At 40.5% G+C, this 20,009-nt stretch overlaps 2 protein-coding genes across 4 annotated transcripts in view; one reads left to right on the top strand and one right to left on the bottom strand.

Moving 5' to 3' along the window:
- The window catches only part of map3k4 (mitogen-activated protein kinase kinase kinase 4), a 158,576-nt gene extending 152,916 nt beyond the window's left edge, over positions 1-5,660 (top strand). For all 3 annotated transcript variants that reach the window (XM_039738901.1, XM_039738903.1, XM_039738904.1), the window contains one exon: positions 5,193-5,660. In XM_039738901.1, coding sequence (XP_039594835.1) covers positions 5,193-5,213 — 21 coding nt within the window. In that variant the 3' untranslated portion in view covers positions 5,214-5,660. The remainder of the gene's footprint in view (positions 1-5,192) is intronic.
- Positions 5,661-8,182: 2,522 nt separating this feature from the next.
- The window catches only part of agpat4 (1-acylglycerol-3-phosphate O-acyltransferase 4 (lysophosphatidic acid acyltransferase, delta)), a 73,131-nt gene continuing 61,304 nt past the window's right edge, over positions 8,183-20,009 (bottom strand). The window contains exon 9 of the mRNA XM_039738905.1: positions 8,183-10,059. Within this exon, the coding sequence (XP_039594839.1) occupies positions 9,941-10,059 (119 nt within the window). The 3' untranslated portion in view covers positions 8,183-9,940. The remainder of the gene's footprint in view (positions 10,060-20,009) is intronic.

Raw genomic sequence — 20,009 nt, forward strand, 5'->3', positions numbered from 1 at the left:
CAGTTATTTTGGTATTCTTCTCAAATACTAAAGGTGTGCATGTTGAATACATCAATGATGTGAAGTTTGCCTGCTGTGAGTGGTACGAGTGTGTGCTTGAATGTGTGCTGCGATGGTCTCGCACTCCATTGCTTCTCCCTTGCCCAGCAGTGGCTCCGCAGGTCACTCAAATTAGATTAAGCTTGTTTTGCAAATGGATAGAGGAATAGATAATGTGATTTAACGCTGCCTTTACTAGAGAAGAATTGATTAAAACTTATACATTTTTATGTATGATGTTAAGAATTCTGCATTAATCAGCCTTGGCAACTAAAGGCTGTGAAATCCTTCTGGTAAAGGTCAGTGATACGCAAGGTGCGTGTTTATGCATCGTTTTTGGTTAATTCAGAAGATTTATGCACATGCTGTTCTCTGTTTCTTATTCTGAAAAGACCTGGGGCCTCATGTATAAACGGTGCGTATTCACAAAAATGTTACGTACGAATGTTTCCATGCTCAAATCGCGATGTATAAAACCTAAACATGGCGTAAAGCCACACACATTTTCACGGTAGCTCATACCCTGTCGTACGCAAGTTCTGCCCTCGGTTTTGCAAAATGGCGGCACCCTGCGTCAAAGCAGTGCTACTGTTCCAGTGTGGTTTCCCTTTCTTTTTTAGATCCACATCCCTGACGCAGCTTTATAAATACACTAAAATTAACCGCATATTGTTTATTAGTTTAATGCATCTGATTGTGACCAGAATGGTCAAACTATTCTAAATACCATAGCTGCTTTAGCGTTGTTACTCTCACTGCACCTTCTTCTTTCAGCTGCTCCCTTTAAGGGTTGCCACAGCGGATCATCTTTTTCCATATTACTCTCACTGCACCACTGTATCTGAGTGGGGAATCACAGCTCTACAGCAGCTGATCAGAAGAGAATTATCGGTATACTGCATCAAGCACACGCTGCCTCAGCCATGCTGTCTATTGATCTGCTCTCATACGGCAAACACTTCAGAGCTTTTCCTCGCGGTTCAAAAACAGTTTCATCCCAAGAACTATAATCGCACTCTGTCAGTCCATCAAGTGCTCCTTGTAGATCTGTTTGTATATATTAGTACAATCACCTCACTGTAAACTTGCGATACAGTTATAATATTGCACAACCTGAGCCACTTTATAAAGCACGTATTTACATATGATGATGATATCATGTTTAAGATGAAATGCAGCAAAATAAAACTTTAACTTAATTTAAATAATCTATATTGTTAATAAATAAACATGTGAGGACACGGTGTTGCAGCACTAGTGAGGAGCTGGCGCTCCGTTTACAGATTATACCTGCCTTGCGCTGTATTGTTGCTGGGACTGGCACTACACTGGATGAACAGAATAATTAAACATGTACTACGACGATATTTCAATGTTCCTTAAAAGTTTTAAAGAATCGGCATTCTAAGCTTACAGATGGCTTAACGTCTATAACAGAGCTGATTGTGTGGCGATTGGGTATTTGGAGAAAGAAAAGTAAGGACAGGAATTAGTACGTTTGAAAGAGACAGTACTGCTACAATAAATTATTTCATCGAAGGTCGTGCATGGCACAGCAAGCATCTTACATGAGGCAGGGACAATCACTGCGCCACCGTGTTCCCATGTTTAATAACATTTTTTAACAACTTTAACTCCTACCATCATGAAAATGATATCACATATACATCTCAGTATTTTAATTAATCAGAGAGCTGTGATATCATAAATGTAATGGATTCTGTGTCCTGTCGGAGGAAGAGAGCCGGTTTAAGAAGCACGTAGTGATTCACACACACACAGCACATAGAAGATCAAATACAAAACAAAGCATTTAACGTGCTACTTTAGTTACGATGGGATTTGAGAAACTAGTAAATTGAACGATTTTAAGATGACGTTTGTGATGTTCTACTTTAATGACAAAATAAACTGTGATTAAAGTGGAAATTTCGAGATTAAAGTTGACATTTCGTGCTTTTTTCCCCCCACTGTGTGCCTATTTTTTTTCTCTGTACCCTAATAAGCTTTCATATGACACACAGATGGTGGGCTACGACTCGCCTTTTCACAGCGACTTTGATATATGACTTCTTTTTTATTTTGGGCACTGTGCTACTTTGTGAATTTGAGCTTTTGAGTTTCTCTGACACGCTAGGTCACTCGATCAACTTCCTTTTGTTGTTTATACCACTGTTTAAACCAACACACACTACGTTTTTCTTTGCCTCCACTTGGTATTCGCTGAACTTCTTCTATTTCCCCCGTGCTTTTGCCATTGCCTTTTCAGAGAACGCTGACTATGTAGCGAAAGAACCTGGAAGTTGGCGAAAGCACAGATTTATGCATCTAGTGAAGACTTGTTTATGAGGCAGTGTTTTTCTGTGTTTTTGCTTTTTAAAAAGTGATAAATACATTATTCACCTGTCTTTGACTGTATTTTGAACCACAGATTATTTAGCTAGAAAGCTGTTCTAATTTTAAAAAAAGCGTTTTTAAGACGGCTTTCTGACTTTCAAGCGTATACTCATTTTATGAATCAATGAACATGTAAAAATGGAATAGCACTTAATGCTACTTCCTGCTTATGGCCTACTAGAAAATTAATTTTTTTAAAAAGTGAGTAAAGAAATTTGCCTAAAATATCAAATTTGAATGAATTAGTTTTCAGGACGCCACCCATACTAGCACGATCCGAGTCAGCAGGCTTGCTTAGTTCTGTAAATGATCCTTTGTCAGACATATTGTTGTCCATCTACATCTTTTCTACACCCAGTTTTCAGTGGCAGGCTGAAGCCAAACCTGGACAGGCCCAGTCCATCACAGGTCACTCCCCCTTAATCAGTGACACAGGCAGCGCTTCATTTAGGCTGGGGGCTGACCAGAGCTCCGTCTGTAGCCCTCCAAGTGCACTCTGGGCCCACAAAATCTGCATTTAGCATTACTTTTTTTTAATTGTTTTTTTTTTATTTTGTTTAAAAATTACCGGTAAGTTTATTACACAGACTTTATTTATCCTTTATAAATGTAGTCTAGTTAATGTTACACTTTTTTTTTTGTTGCTGATGTGAAAAAAAGGGCATCAGAAACACTGAAAGCTACACAATTTTAAATAAATCATCAGACCAGTGTAGTTAAAAAAAAAAAGCAAAGAAAAAACAAACCTCTTATTATGGTGCAGTGGTTGTGGATGTTGACAAGGAGGTGGTGAAATAAAAAGAACAGGAGCAATGTGGACAAAGACGAAGTTGAGGAGACTGAAAACTCCAATGTGAGTGTACTGTGTGGACACCAGAACTACACAAGATTGCTAGATAGCCAAGGGAAAAATGAATGAATGTATGCAAGTAAGTAAGTAAATATGTAATGTAAATGGCACCGATATGATGCGTTTATCAGGCTCATAATGCATCACCACTACACTCTGGTGCCAAATTGCTGCTGCTAATGGACAGTCATTATGGACTGGGAACTCATGACGTACAAATATCCAATGTCTAGAGAGGCCAGTCACGCTAAACTGGGCCTTTGACGTGTGGTAGAAAATCTGCATGAATACTCGAAGAACACGCAAACTCCCTGCAGTGGCTTAGTCACGATTTCAATATAGAGCTGTGAGGCGACTACTTGGTTGTTGCATTTAAAGTTATATCAACTAATATTAAACGGAATAAAATTCTTAAGCCTGCTACATCCAGCTTGGGATTTTGAGGGTACGAGTCTATCCTGACAGCACTGGGTCTTGGGGTAATTCTGTAGTGATTTAACATGATTTTTACAGAGTACATTCTACCAAATAATTCTGAAATAATTTACTGCATTGATCATTTTAATAATTAGCCATTCTGGAAGTTCCTACATGTGAACTGCTTAGTGTTTGTGTAAAGTGATGCCACTGACTTGTCACCCATGTTGGCTCTGCCACAACATCTTTCTGCCCAGTCCGCACTTGACTTCTCATGCTGGGATTTATACTCCTCTACCGTGCTTTCTTGGGTTAACTGCATTACTAAACAACTTTTTTTTTTTAATTAAATATGTCATTCTCATTTGACTGTTAACTTTGTAACTTCTTGGAAAGCAATCCTAAATCCTCCTAAATACAGAGCCTATAAAACGTATTCAACCCCTTGGACATTTTGACATGTCAATGTACAACATTGTGGATTTAATTTGGCATTTTTGACACTGATCACAAGAAACGGACTCCACAGTGAAAACAGACCTCTGCAGTTACAACCGTAAAACACTAAACAGACGTATTCTCAGGTCAGTGTCAAAACAGTCACACAAAATCTGCAGTGATGGTGTTGTATAATAATAAATGGTGAAGACGTCCAGGATTGTGGTCAGGGGGATATTTCTCATAGGCATTGAATCCAAAGTGTTTAAGGGAATATTCTGTCCAAAAACGAAATGTTCTTTATAGTGTACTTTGTAGTGGTGGGTAAGAAAAAAAATGTAATCTCATGGTTTCTTGAAGAACAAGAGAAAAATGTTTATAGTGACCAATAAAAGAAAAAAGGAAACCTTTTGTTTTTCATGATGCGTAATGCATGTCAGTTATCCGTTCATATGCTCAAAACATGCGAAATGCGTGCATTTTTTTCTACAATGTTAATAAGTTAAACTGAAAAATCATCATATATCATAAACAAAAGTTTATGATGGTATTCCTATAATATAATTTTGAATTAAAGCACCACCTCTCCTCCTCATTCATTGGTCAAGAGTCCTGTCTCCAACTCAAAAACAAAATATCATGGCAGTGCCTTTCTGGTTTACAATGTATGCCAATTTTTCCAGAAGTAACTATAAATATTTTACCAAAAAAAATAACGTGTCATGCACATTTTGAGCATATGCAAAGATAAATGGACGTGTGGATTTTGTGGCACAAGTAACATGAGATTGTCTTTGACGTTTTGCTGCTGTTCAGCGTTGGTCACCAGTGGGTTCAATTATACAATGAAATTCTTTTTTTTTTTTTTTTTGCCTTCACTACAAACTACACAGAGTGTCCGAGTGTGTAACATCTTCCATCCATCCATTATGTTCTCTTGAAATCCCTCTGAGTAGCAGCAACTGCCAAATGTAAAAGAGCTATAAAACCAGACGTGATTTTTGAATTCATTCCACTGTAAATTACAACAAACATTTCTGAATAATTTCAGGTTTGCACAGATGAAGAATGAGATGAGAAAATGACATTGGAAGAAATAATGACACAAGAAAAGTCACTACTGTATGTAATATTTACAAAGACTGTTTTTAATAAAATCTCTGTATTTAGCATTTAAGGGTTAGTGGAAAAAAGTACTCCCTTCTTAAAGGAACAATCTAATGTGCATTTTGGCAGCTGAGGAGCAACTTGTATGTTTTATTTTCCTTTGTACATAATGTCAGCTGTAACCCTTGTATATACTGTACTACAAATATAAAGTTCTTCTGCCTCTGAAGCAGCCGAATGGGGTGGGAAAGAATTTGAGATGTTCAGCCAAGTTGTTTCCAGCCTTAGTGCCCTCCTTCTTTTATCTTGTACACGTACATTAAGGACATGACCTCCTCGGCAAACGCCTGTCCACTATGCTGCACATAATCGAGGCATTTGGTTTATAGAAATAAAGTGTCTCTCTTTGGTATGCATCTGTGTCATATGTATAGAGAAAAGGAAGTTGAATTTTGATATTTTTAACATTCAAAAGAGTGTCATGTATTGTAAACATATAATAAGTACGGGGTGTTTTTTTTTTTTTTTTTAATTAAAGGTGAGCCTGTTATTTCAAAACTACACTCTGGGATAAGAAAAATGTTGGAAAGTGTTGATTCCTTCTGTATTATTTTTCTCCCCTCACCCCTCTGTGTGTGGCACTTGCACAATTCTGCCTTTGCTATGCTTTGAGCTGCTGTGGTATGGTGGGGTTTGTCCCGTCCTTGTTGAGGTGCACCACAGAATGTTCAGAACGCATCAAGTGCTCTTCCAGTTTGTACAGATGGGATGTCTCTTGATGTTCAAGTGTTTTGTGTATCTAGAAATATCTGTCAGTCACCTGAAAGAGCACCTGGCACATCGGGCAGTGCGCCTGTCCCTTCACTTTACCAGGCTAGTAAGCCAATGAGAGGCACTGCAATTGTGAACGCGTAAGGGGAGTCGGGCTCAATACTCCACACCATATTGTCCATTCTACCCGCTATGCACACAGTGAGAAGTGCCCCCCCTCCCGTGCCCGCTGTGTGCAGGTGGGTCCACATTTTTGTTGTCTGTCCTCTCAGAGATGAGCAGGAAAAGCTGGGAGACAAAAGCCCACTCAACATTTGTAATGTTTTGATTGTTTTACGTTTTCTTTTATATTGCAATACCTGTTTTTAACAATGCATTGACATCTGTAAACAGTTTGCCAGTTTCAGTGAGTTTGTCCTGCCAAGACTGATATATTTTTTTTTTAAATGCAAAATAACATTTTATATTTTTTACTTTTCTGTACTGGCCAACCTCTGCCCTGTCTTTTATATTTTGTGAAAGGCCATGCAGACTGCTGGAATGTGTAATAAGGAAGGTTTTAAACTGCAGATTTCCAGTTTCATGATTTTAAAAGCCAGAAAACTATGAAGGGGCATTTTCTCTAATGTCTGTTTGATGTTGGTCAAGTGTGCAATAACTGTCTTGCTTGTATCATTAAGGTATTTTGTACTTCATTCAGTTTCAAATGTCTAAAGTTATGCAATTGTGCCAATAGTTGGTCACGTTTTCTTTTGTTATCAGCATATTTACGCGTACATATACAGTACACATATAACCCCCCAAAAATGTAATGTGCAATAAACATGTCGCAGTCAGCTTATTAGGAGTGGAGCCCAGAGAGCAGTCGCACCACCCCGCGGCACTTCTGACGTCTCTGTTATCTTCAAGGTTGGTTTGCTGTTATTTGTTGTGCTACTCATTAAATGTGTACATTTCTCTTACTGCTTGAGCTAAAGTTGCATGATTTTCCATACCTTCTGTTCTTATTTTATTTTCATATTAAAGTGGTCTAATGACACGTTTGGATGGCCTATGCTGTACAGAACTCATGTAAATGTCATGCTGTCCCTGTCCTGATGACAGCATAAGGAGTCAAACGGAGCTAATCTACAGCCCCATTTATTAACAATATAGCGCCTTAATAAGAGAAGCGAGTCGCTAGGAATACCAGGCATTCATTCAGCCCAGCAGTTTCAGTGGCTCACCACTGTTAACGTAGTTAAATACTCTTTGACTTCACTGTCAAACCAACCAAAGAGATGAAAAGAACACGATGGATCAGAATTTAATGTTCATAAACAAAACATCTGCCAAGATTAAAAAAGCAGGATTAGAGCAGACTTGTGTTCTGGCGACCTAATGCTGGACTTGCTGCCTTTTCTTTCCTTTCTTACAATGTAAATAGAAGAATGAGATTATATAAATAGTTCATATGAGATGAAAACACGGGATGGTGTTGGTGGACGGACGCTCTGAGTGAATGTGAATGGCCTTTCATTGCGTACACGGCTACTGGCGTATGCTCACCTTCTCATCAGCCAGCTACCCAGAACATTCGCATTCCTTCAGAATCCTCCACTAGCACCCGCCAGATGGTGGGCAGACAGCTTTAGAGGCAAGCAAACCTGTCAGTACCCTAACATCATCGCCCAAGACGGTTTTTGTAATCGAGGTATCCATTGTTGTGCGAGGCTCACTACGTATACAATTTGGATTGTGTGAATTTTACTGCTTTATTTCCTTTTACTGGATACCCTTGGGGGGGAAAAAAAAAAAACAAAACATACAATTGTTAGAAAATGTTTACAGTGCCAGTCTCTGCAGTCAGGTTTGGGTAAGCCAATGGAAGTGTTACCATAACACACTGCAAGCAAAGCCGTATTTACACTCTGTGTGTGTGTGTGTTTTTTACGTGTTGAAGGCATCAGAGACTAAAACATAAACCTCGTTTAACATTTCAAGTACATTTTGTCCTTTTGCTTCCTAATCCCTCGCATACTTTATATGCACCTTGAATTTGTTACTTGCTGTCTGCCAAATTAATAACATTATCGGAAATACACCAACAATTTCACAGATACCTGAAGTAGTCATTGTATACGTTTACATGGTTTTAGTATATAAATAATATGAACAGAAAACTTTATACTGATTCTTTATATGAACAATTGTAGATAATGTCAGGTCAAACATCAATCAAGTCATTCTTGCAACAAACACTTTTTCCATTTGTAACCAACCACTTTTGTTGTATATTACATTTTAAAGTATTATTGTATTAAAGAAACTTACGACAGTGAAAAGGTTCAGGGTGGCTGGCACATATTACATGAATTTATTATTATTTTTTAAACATGTATTTGCTATGCAGTATATAAATAAACCCATTAACGAAAAAGTGAAGGCAACGCATAGCCAACAGGCAGCTAACAAATGATCTCAGAAAGCTGCCAGTCGATTTGATGACCCCCTCTCACCCCCATAAACAGCACACACCAACTCTGACTGCCACTTTAGAGCCCCCCTAAGGCCCAACCTGCACATTTGTGAGATGATGTGAGGGGACACCTGGGGGACCACACGGGTATACATCAGGGTCTCTGGAGCGGCGAGGTAGAGGGAGTAACAGCTGGGCCAAAAGGACACTCAAGTGTCGACTCAGACACCAATGTATCTGATCAGAACAGAGACCGTATATAAAAGTATCCAACCATATTTTTATTTAATGTTCCCCTAAAAGCACATCAGTGTTTTTAATACTTACGAGTTTAGTTAAAATCCTAAAGGGGTAGAAATGCTAATTTAAATATTGAATCACAAACAATACTAAAGAGAGTAAAACACTTGGTGGTGTGAGCATTCAGCAGTAATTTGAATTCCCTAGAAAAACGCTACTCATTTAATGCTACATCAGCTGCAAGTGCGGGAGTACAGCGCCGGCCGGCCCACCTTGTGGTGGCTTTACCTTGGCTAAAGGCAACGAGGCAGTTTGAACAGTAACAACGGGTATCCATTTGATAGTGCCAGCTCACTGCGCACACCTCTCAAGTCAAACAGCCCGTGGCAAGTAAGACTTGGGGGCTTGTTGTCCCATCATCCTATTTGTTATGGTACTGTACCTAATATATATATGTATATATATATATATATATGCATGCGCAAAGTGAACAGTAAAGGTAAAAAAAATAAACGAAAAGCAGACCTAGAAAACAAAATACCTTTTAGTGGTAAAATGCACCAGTTCCATTAACAGCAATGACTTTTTCACCAAATCATTTTCTGTTTAACCAAACTTGTACTTGGCATCAGTTAGGTAAAATAAAAAACTTTTACAACAAAATAAAACTACGCAAGATGTGGCTGTTGAATTGATTGGCTTTGTTTGTGGCGACTTCAATTTGCAAGCGATGTCTTACAGCCTTTGGAGTTTGTGCTCAGACCGTATGTAGTGAGTTGAAACTAACAGCAGCCAGCTTGTGCTCCTCAGTCAGCTGAAGCTCGAGTCTGACGCGTCTTTTACGCACGTCATGATTTTAATCATTGTGTCAAGTAAACAAACACAGTGCCCTGAAAATACACTGAACACTCTTTGTTTGGTTTGGTTGACTTTTCTCCAATCACAAATGATTCCTGGTCATTTAAGCAGAGCGTCCTTCCTAAGGGAAGAAATGGAGCCGAACCTGTCCAGTTGTTCTTGAGTGGTGACAAATCCTGAGATGACACTAGCAGACTGCACTATTAGAAATGTCCATTTTGGTTGGGGTGGGGGGAAGTTAGGGGGGTGGGCGAGGCAAATAAAATCCAACACAATCTCCTTTTGGAAGTTTGTTGCACAACTGCACTTCTTCCAGCGCTAAGCAGCTTCTTGTGGATGGAGGACCGCTACTGCCACTCGCCCTTTCATTGGTCCCTTTGGGTCTCCGGTGATCCAGCTGAGTCCTTTTTCCCGTCGTTGTTGCCATAGTTGGAGCCCTTGTCAATTTCTGTTACTCCGATCATCCATCGAACACCCACCGAAGCTTTAAAATAAAAAAAAAAATAAAAAAACAAGCAAAAAATGAAATTCATGGGTACATTATGGAAGAATAAAGTAAACATGAAAAGATCAATTGGACCCTGCCAGCTCTGTGGCCCGCACCTTTCAGGCAGTTCTGCATCCCCGTTACCACGTACTGTAATTGTGCCTGCAGTGAACAGTTTTACACAAAGTGCTCCTTTTAACTTGAGCGATGTCTCATGACCACTCAAACATTATTATTACTACTAACTGCTGTTCCCTAAGGGTTAATCGTAGCAGCCGGCCTGGTGGTCTTCAACAATACTATACTCCGGGAGACGCACCACCACTGCGCTACATGCCAGTGAAACTCAAGTATAAATGAACGCACGCAGGGTCGTCTTGGACTAACTCGATCTTTGCAATGACAGAAATCAGGCGTTGCCATTACAAGAATGTTTTCAGTCTTTGTGTTCTTTTATACAGCAACATGCCTTTTGTTTTTCGAATGACAAATTAAGTATCACATGAGCACAGGTGCCCTTTTAAATGCCAGCACAATGGTCATTAGAGGCCAGTGTGGCTCTTTCCTGAAGATGAAGCAAGTAACTATCATGGCGCTCAAAGCTGTAGCCTGGGATACCAAAAGGTCTCCTGATGGTCACTTTCTATTTCATCCTCATCACCCCGATTTTGTTTATTCATATATAATAAAAAAAAAAAAACCCAAGAGAAATCGATTTCAATACAAGATGAAAAACGTATTTGACTCCTTCCTAATGTTCTTTTACAAAACGCAATTAAGTAGAGGAAGAGAGCCTGAGTGAACACACAATTCAGATTGAAAACATCTTCATCCAAGGAATCAAACTACGGTATCTAATGCCCCCATTACCCATGTGAGAAGGGAATGGCGCCCATTGCTTCAATACTTGAATGCAGCAAAAATCTCAACTTCCCCTTATTTGGTTCAGTGTTTCACAAAGCAGCGGAGGGGTTTTAGGTCCCTCTTTTTTTGCAGAGTTCCTTTAATTCAGACATATACTACAAGTAGGTTTGGAAGCATGAACCGCATATGTGAGGCTCTTGTCCTGCTGCATCAGGCCACAGGCAGATGACCAAAGAGTCCAGTAGAGAGCAGACCTCATGGTCCCTTCACTAACAATACACCTTCCAGGTCCTGAGGCTGGACAGAACTCTCACACCACAGAGTGGTTTACGCGTGTTATATTTGACTAATGGTTAAATGTGTTTGATGATCAGAAACATTTTGTGTGACAAACATGCAAAAGAATAACAAATCAGGAAGGGGACAAATAGTTTTTCACACCACTGTATGTATTCCCCTGAGAATGTTCACACTCACCATTTCCTCACATAAAACATTCAGGTGTATTAACATTTTGGATTGACTGATAGCACTGTATTTGTTCCATATTAAAATGAATCCTCAAAAATACAACTTGCCTAATAATTGGGTACACAGTGTCAAAGAATTTCACTTCTAACTGCGTTCTCATTGGTTGACAGCTCTCATGCACACGCAGAGCTGCCCCTACAACTAAAGGCCAAATCAGAGCCCTTTGAGTGAGTTGATGGGATTGTCAGACTGTGTGATGGCTCCCCGGACTCGTTAAATGATGGAAATGAAAGCTACAACTGAAAATTGCTGGAAAAGCCGTGAAATGTGCCATGGCTTAGCAGGAGACCAGAGAGGCCTGCAGTCCTTTGGATGTTTTTCTGGGGTACTCTGTGACTGCTTGAACGAGTTGTTGCTGTGCCCTTGGGGTAAATCTGGCAGACAGGAAAAGTGACTGTCACTGTAAGGTGATGCTATACACGGGTCACAGAATGGCTTTGTGACAATTTCCTGATTGCTTAGTTTCATCAACTTTTTTCCTCATCACGTGTAATTTCTTGATAAGGGCCTAGTGCTTTTAGAGAAACCTTGTGGTGCCCGCTTCCCTCTCCTCTCTCAGGTCAGTATTTGGTGAGGTTGGGCTGGCTGTACTCGGTCAGCAGAATCTAATAATCAATTAACTTTGATCCACTGTTTGTGAGAGCAGTTACCTTTGCATGTGCTGGATAACCTTATTAAATATTACTGTAATTAGCAATTAAGAAGTTGCATTATAGGCTTACACTGGTTCCGTTTATTTAACACTGCATTTTGTGTAAAGATCTGTAGGCATTTATTGTGACATGTATTCAAAATCAAGAAATCCAACTACACATAAAATAAAGAAACACACTTCAATTTTCATGGCTGTAGCTGCAGTCTCTCTTGACAAATCCCATCATCCCACTGTAAGACCACATTTCAGACTTGTGAATTTTGCTCTTAGGATCCCTGAAATTATTTTTAGGGTCAAAATTCTAAATGCCGTCAAATACACAGGGGGCTTGGAAAAGGAACCAAAAACCTCCCAGCTCAAAAGTTAATGCTGAACGTAACACACAGTGCTGCAGAAGTAACCATCGATGTCGTTAGGGGGTGCGAGTATGGATACCCACTGGGGACACAGAACACCCTTAGAGAGGTCTTAACTATTGCTAACCTCGATTTAGCCAACTGTATAATATTTCACACCAGGTATAAACTGGTTAGCCAAAAACATGTATTGATAAAAAAATATATATATGTCTGAAGAACTAGGTTAGAAATTCCAACTCAGATCTTTGCAGCTCGGTCCAGTTCTCTCTCACTCACTGGTGGGTGGCACTGAACTGATTGCACCCACTCCAGGTTGAAACAGAGCTACATTTACAGGTTTGAAAATCAGAACACGGTCAGAATACAAGGATTTCTGTTTGCTGACATCAGTGTTCCTTCATGCAATGGAAAAATGTGAAACAGTAGAAAGGGAGGCCTCCGTAGAAAAAGAGGCCATTAACGTACAACCCCCAATGTGCTACACACACACACATTTTCCTATATATTCTTATATAATACGCTACCGTGGCTGTCCATTTGTCTGTCCAGAATTTTAAATCACCTGTAGCTCGCAAACCATTTGACCTATTGACCTGATATTTGATACACATTTACTACATGACGTCTACTATTCGCTTTCAGGGTGATGATTGACCTCCAAGGTTATACCTTTTGTTTTTTATTTTATTGTAGAATCAATTCTCAGCAGTAGCCGGCAGGGCAGCCTTGTGGCGCATGTGGACGGGCGCCATTCTCTTCCCTACCACCTTCGCCGTCACTTCTCCTACCTCTTTATATCTTAAATCATTCCTAAGTCTTTAATCTGCCTCAAGTGCCAGCTTAAGTGAAAAATTAAGGAAAACGCACCAAGTACCGTATTTTTTGCTTCATAAGACACACTTTTTTTCCCAAAAGAAGGGTGGAAATGTCTGTGCATCTTATGGAGCAAATATTGCGTCACAGACTGTGATGTGTATTACCTGACAAAAGTCGACATCCAGGGATAGAGGGCGACAATCAGCTGTTAATGGCGACAAAATCCACTGTTATGCTACAGGCATTCCCTCTCTGCTTGGAGGAATGTTAGACTTCTTCACTTGGCATCTAATCCTTGTGTGTGCTTAAGTTATGAAATGTAAACAAAGGCAAGATGGCATCGAACAAGATGCCAGAAAACAAAATACTCGGCAGACGAGGTTTTGCTCATTATCGCCGAGTCGGACTGTGATTTTTCAGAATCTGATTTTGTGGAGAGTGATCAGGAGATCGAGCAAGGGAGTTAGGAACTGGCATCAGCTGATCGGACACCAGCCGATGCCACCCCAGCTGAGCGCATTCATGCGGCCGATGCACTTACGGCAAGGTTCGTGTGGGAGGAGTACCCAGACATTGATCCATGGGAGCCAAACTGGCTACCGGACTTCACAAGATGGCATGGCTTGCTGTTGGACTCGACAGATTAACAGCCACTTAACTACTTAAGGCTGTCCTTTCCTGATGCTGCCTTTCAGCTACTGTCAGACGAGACAAACAGGTATGCAGAGCAATTTTTTGAATCTCGGGCTGCACTTGTACCGCATTCTCGTTTTTCAAAGTGCAAACCCACAACAAAAGACGAGATGAGATGCTGGACTTTGTGGCATTACAAATAGATATAACTTCAGGGAGCACTGGTTCAAATGTGCTTTGTCCCCTGGTGGCTTTGGACAGGTTATGCTGCGTGATGACAGGTACGTACTGCTGCAAAGTTTTATTTACTTCTGTGATAACCGGAAGCAAATCCCAAGGGGTGAGCCAGTCTATAACCCCAGAGAACTGTCCCTTGACAAGTCAGGTTGTGCTGGAGCTGCCTCAGGGCTATAAACTTTGGGTCATGTTGTGTACTCGGACAATTTTTATACATGCTCAGAATTGTTCATGGAGCTACAGAGCAGGGGAGCTGGAGCTTGTGGCACGGTGAGGGTGAGCAGGAGACACATGCTGTCACAGTTGAAGTCAGACAGGCTGGAGCTGAAAAGTGGCGACAATACGGTTTTCATGCGGGCGGATAACTTGGTGGCATTGGCATGGCACAATGTCAAACGGGTGACTTTCCTGCAACATATGAGGACAAAAAATACAAACCTGACTGTGTTGTGTGCAGCAACAAACAATTGAAAAGGAGGCACCAGTGCAACACGTATTGTAAGCAGGGCAATGTGGCTGCTTTGAGTGAGATCAGACTTTGCTGTGTAACATGTTTGTGATGTGTATGGGAAATCATAGTAGGCAGGCTCATACAACATGCAAGACAGTAACATTTGTCAAAAAGAAATATTTTTTTGATCATATGTTATACCATTGCTTTGCATTTTTTTTTAAAAAAGTTAAGTTTTTGGAAAAATATTCAGCCCTGGGAGAAAAGACAAAAAAAAAAAAATAGCCCAAAAAGAGTTAATGACAGTGATGATGGTCCTTAATACTGCTGTTGACTTTACATGGTTGAAATATTATTCTGATATATTTTATTAAATACAGTGCATCCAGAAAGTATTCACAGTGCATCACTTTTTCCACATTTTGTTAAGTTGCAGCCTTATTCCAAAATGGATTAAATTCATTTTTGTCTCAGAATTCTACACACAACACCCCATAATGACAACGTGAAAAAAGTCTAATTGAGGTTTTTACAAATTTATTAAAATAAAAACACTGAGAAATCGCATGTACATAAGTATTCACAGCCTTTGCTCAATACTTTGTCGATGCACCTTTGGCAGCAATTACAGCCTCAAGTCTTTTTGAATATGATGACACAAGCTTGGCACACCTATCCTTGGCCAGTTTCGCCCATTCCTCTTTGCAGCGCCTCTCAAGCTCCATCAGGTCGGATGGGAAGCATTGGTACACAGCCATTTTAAGATCTCTCCAGAGATGTTCAATCGGATTCAAGTCTGGGCTCTGGCTGTGTCACTCAAGGACATTCACAGAGTTCACAGATATCTTGGCTGTGTGCTTAGGGTCGTTGTCCTGCTGAAAGATGAACCATCGCCCCAGTCTGAGGTCAAGAGCGCTCTGGAGCAGGTCTTCATCCAGGATGTCTCTGTACATTGCTGCAGTCATCTTTCCCTTTATACTGACTAGTCTCCCAGTTTCTGCCGCTGAAAAACATCCCCACAGCATGATGCTGCCACCACCATGCTTCACTGTAGGGATGGCATTGGCCTGGTGATGAGAGGTGCCTTTTTTCCTCTGAACATGATGCCTGGCATTCACACCAAGGAGTTCAATCTTTGTCTCATCAGACCATGGTCTGAGAGTCCTTCAGGTGCCTTTTAGCAAACTGCCATGTGTCTTTTACTAAGGAGTGGCTTCTGTCTGGCCACTCTACCATGCAGGCCTGATTGGTGGATTGCTGCAGAGATGGTTGTCCTTCTGGAAGGTTCTCCTCTCTCCACAGAGGACCTCTGGAGCTCTGACAGAGTGACCATCGGGTTCTTGGTCACCTCCCTGACTAAGGCCCTTCTCCTCTGATCGCTCAGTTTAGATGGCCAGCCAGCTCTAGGAAGAGTCCTGGTGGTTTTGAACGTCTTCCACTTACAGATGATGGAGGCCACTGTGCTCATTGGGACCTTCAAAGCAGTATAATGTTTCTGTAACCTTCCCCAGATTTGTGCCTCGAGACAATCCTGTCTCGGAGGTCTACAGACAATTCCTTTGCCTTCATGCTTGGTTTGTGCTCCGACATGAACTGTCAACTGTGGGACCTTCTATAGACAGGTGTGTGCCTTTCCAAATCATGTCCAATCCACTGAATTTACCACAAGTGGACTCCAATTAAGCTGCAGAAACATCTCAAGGATGATCAGGGGAAACAGGATGCACCAGGATGGCAAAGGCTGTGAATACTTACGTACATGTGCTTTCTAAATTTTTTTATTTTAATAAATATGCAAAAACCTCAAGTAAACATTTTTCACGTTGTCATTATGGGGTGTTGTGTGTAGAATTCTGAGAAAAAAATGAATTTAATCCATTTTGGAATAAGGCTGTAACATAACAAAATGTAGAAAAAGTGATGCGCTGTGAATACTTTCTGGATGCACCGTATATTAGTACACCATCTGTTTCAGAATATTGTGTTTCTCGTTTTCCTCCTCTAAACCTAGGTGTGTCTAATGGTCAGCTGCGTGTTAAGGAAGCAAAAAAATACGGTAATTGCAACACAAACACTGACTTAAATCAGTTTTAACATGAAAAGATGGCGACAAAAGAAGAGAAGTAGCGGGCCACTAGGATGGAGAAAAGAAGAGCTGCTCAGGAAACAGCAAGCGCATCAGCCTCTGAGCAAATGAATGCTAAACTACAGAGAAAGAGTCTGAAAACTAGGAATGCTCAAGTCACCCTTCGGGTTTTCAAGTTGCATCGGTTTATCAGAACATCGGAAATGTTGAAGGAGTCAAGGTGAAGTTGTGGTAAACTTCAACATCCTCAAGCAATGCATTCTCCACACTGGCCTACATCATTTTTAAATGCAGTTTTGCACCTCACTCGACATGAAGCACTTGGTAGGCACGGATGGACTCATGAAGCCTTCTATGTATCATTCTGGCCTGCCTATCCACTCATTCATTTTAAAGTTTTTTGTTTTTTAAACTGTAAGTTCACCACCGACACACTCGCGTCTCAAATCAAGCTAACAGTATTATACTGCACTGTGAAAGGAAACTAAAGTCCATGTAAAAACGAAGAAAAACAAACCGCATATGGAAGTCACATCATCTGGAAGTGAAACAAATTTCACGCAAGCAGAGTGTCTAGGTGGTGCTCGATGCTGCACCGTGACCCTGACTAACCTGCTACATGAAAACAGAAGAAGCAAATGAGATTAGGAGCTCTAAGTGGCAACTTGCAAAACATAGGGGGTGCAGCTCTCCAAATGAGCTGGAGTGAACAACAAAAACACACACACACTGCTGTTTACAGCACACAGAATTTAAAAACGACGGGCCAGTCTGCTTACTGTGTACAGCGGCGTTTTTCCAATGAGCTGCTACTGTTTACGGTGGTGGCAGGTCACTGCTCCAATGACTGCGTTAGGGGGAGGATGACAAACCTGCTTTGACAATCCTGCAAGGATCCAAGAACCCAAGTGCTCAGATAATTGTGCTTGCTCAATATGCCAGGGGGACTGTCCAACAACCACCCTTCCTCTTTGATAATCACGCCTGATTTAACAAGTGGGACAAGAACACCCCTGGCACTGATAATCGGATTCAGCTCACCAAACAGCTCTGATGATCGCACTTGGCACTTCACGCCAGTGTTTCTTAACCTTTTTGGTGTACAGGATTCATGACACAAAGGGCGCACAACTGAATCTGATTAACAGCCGACACTAGCCATTCAGTGGCACCACGTCAGTTCCTCACTTTTCATAAGAGAAGTGAAATGTAAAATTACATAAAATGTACTTCTGGCATTCTGAATAGCATTTCCAACTCTGATTAAACTCTTTAATTTATGTTTGTGTTAACTAGCAATGGTGTGGCAGGCTGATGCCGCTTTTAGGTGCCGACTACAGGCTGAGCGGCCTTATGTGTAGAATGTGCATGTTCTTCCTATGTTCACATGTATAGACAAACCTACAGCCTTTAAAATGGTGTCTGCCTTTGCAGGATTCACTCTTCATCCAGGGGAGATCTTCTGCTAACTCTGCTTCAGTATGGCCTTAACGGAGCAGGCAAGTGTAAAAACACAGATGGATGGAGATATAACGATCAGATAACAGACAGTACACACTTATTAATGTGTTTACATGTTTTTATATACAAACCATTGCATCTACTTAACTGTAAAGCTTAACTGTATTTTTTGCAAGGCTGCTAAGGTTAGTAGCACTAGTAGTACATTTACAATGTTTAGACTGTATAAAATGCATAATGTTTGTGATACTGGTATGGAACTGGACAGATTCATATACACAGCGTGTTGCTGAATATGTATTTTGTAAAGTAAAAAAGCAGATAAAAACAAATTTATACAAATTCATAGAATTCAAATTAGACATTCACACACCAAAGCACATGCTTGAAGCTTTAGTAGGAGGACAACTGAATGAATGATAAATGAAGCTCTTCCAGTGCAATTAAGTGAACAAAGTGTGGTGGAATCAAATCCAGGAGACGGTGGCATATGACCATTAGAATGAATATCAAGGACTTACTGATGACAGACGCATTATCCATCCACCACACACAATAGCATACTTGTGACTGGTAAAATCTGAGGAACCTCGACAGGTCCAACAAGTTAAGATCACCTTAGGCTAGTCATCTGCTTGCATTGTCCTTTCCAAATGAACACAACAAAAACAAGCAAGATGTTGATGGATGCAAGTGGACAAGGATAACAAGTAAGAGGCCAAGGGGCTCCCTTCCATGCTACTCCTGTGGAAAAAATGACGATCAAAATGAAGAAAATGAACCCAGTTTATAAGCAAGATGGGAAATTTAAACTACTCACTTAATGATATAGTAAAATAAAATGAAAAACACAATTGGCAAAATTCAACACAACAAAACCTACTAGCGAAAAATAATCAATGAGTGACCTGAAAAGAGAAACAAAAACTTGCTTCTGATTTTAGAACTTGTTCAAAACACCAAATTGTTGATGAGAACAGAAGGCTGCCTTGTGAGCCACACTCAGCCTTAAAAAGCTGAAGCAGACCTTTGAGAGTCGCAGCACAATACCGGGCCTTCCTCACTTCCCAGAACTGTTACTGCGCATGTGTGTGGTTTTACACCTGTACTTTACACTATAGGAGTGTCTGATCTCTGAATTTAAGCTGTCATCACTGACGGCTGCTTCTTTCAGACAAAAATCTATTGATCAAATATGGAACTCACTTATTCTAATCCAAGGTCGGGGGGCTTGAGGCCAGAGCCTGTGTCAGTTACAAAGACAAAGTTCTCAATTAGCAAACAACTGCTGTTCAGATCTTCATGTTCCTCACTTTAACGGGATTAATATCAAAATGCTCTTGCCAGCAGACTTCCATTTGAAGGGGGCTCTCATTACGGCATTGGGCAAATGATAAAAAAAAAAGCTTTTTTAAAAAAACACTGATCAATTCAATTTGCCTAAATAGATAGGGCTCCCCTTTAAATAAAAGTTGGATCTGAGAACATCATGCATTCTTGAACTTCAAAGCAACATGCACTTTTATTTTAGCCAATTTATAAAATCACAAGGAAGTAAAACTATACTTACATCATCACACAGCAACAGCATGAAAACAATGACACAAAGCAGAAAGAAAGAAATTACTCCAGCAGCAGGGAGCTTCAACTAAGAGAACTAAAATACAAACAGTCAAGTCACGCTTGGTCCTGACAGAGAAGCAGTTTTGAAAAGTGGCATCTTTCCAAGGTTAGCCTCCAACTAGTGATGCACTGGCGTGGGAATTCCTGGCCAAAGCCACATTTCCAAAAACAATTGTCCAAATACTGAATGCCTTTTTATTATTATTTTTTTTTGCCATTGCAAAATGCCTA

Source organism: Polypterus senegalus, chromosome 16 (genome assembly GCF_016835505.1).
Source record: "Polypterus senegalus isolate Bchr_013 chromosome 16, ASM1683550v1, whole genome shotgun sequence".
NCBI classification, from domain to species: Eukaryota; Metazoa; Chordata; class Cladistia; order Polypteriformes; family Polypteridae; genus Polypterus; species Polypterus senegalus.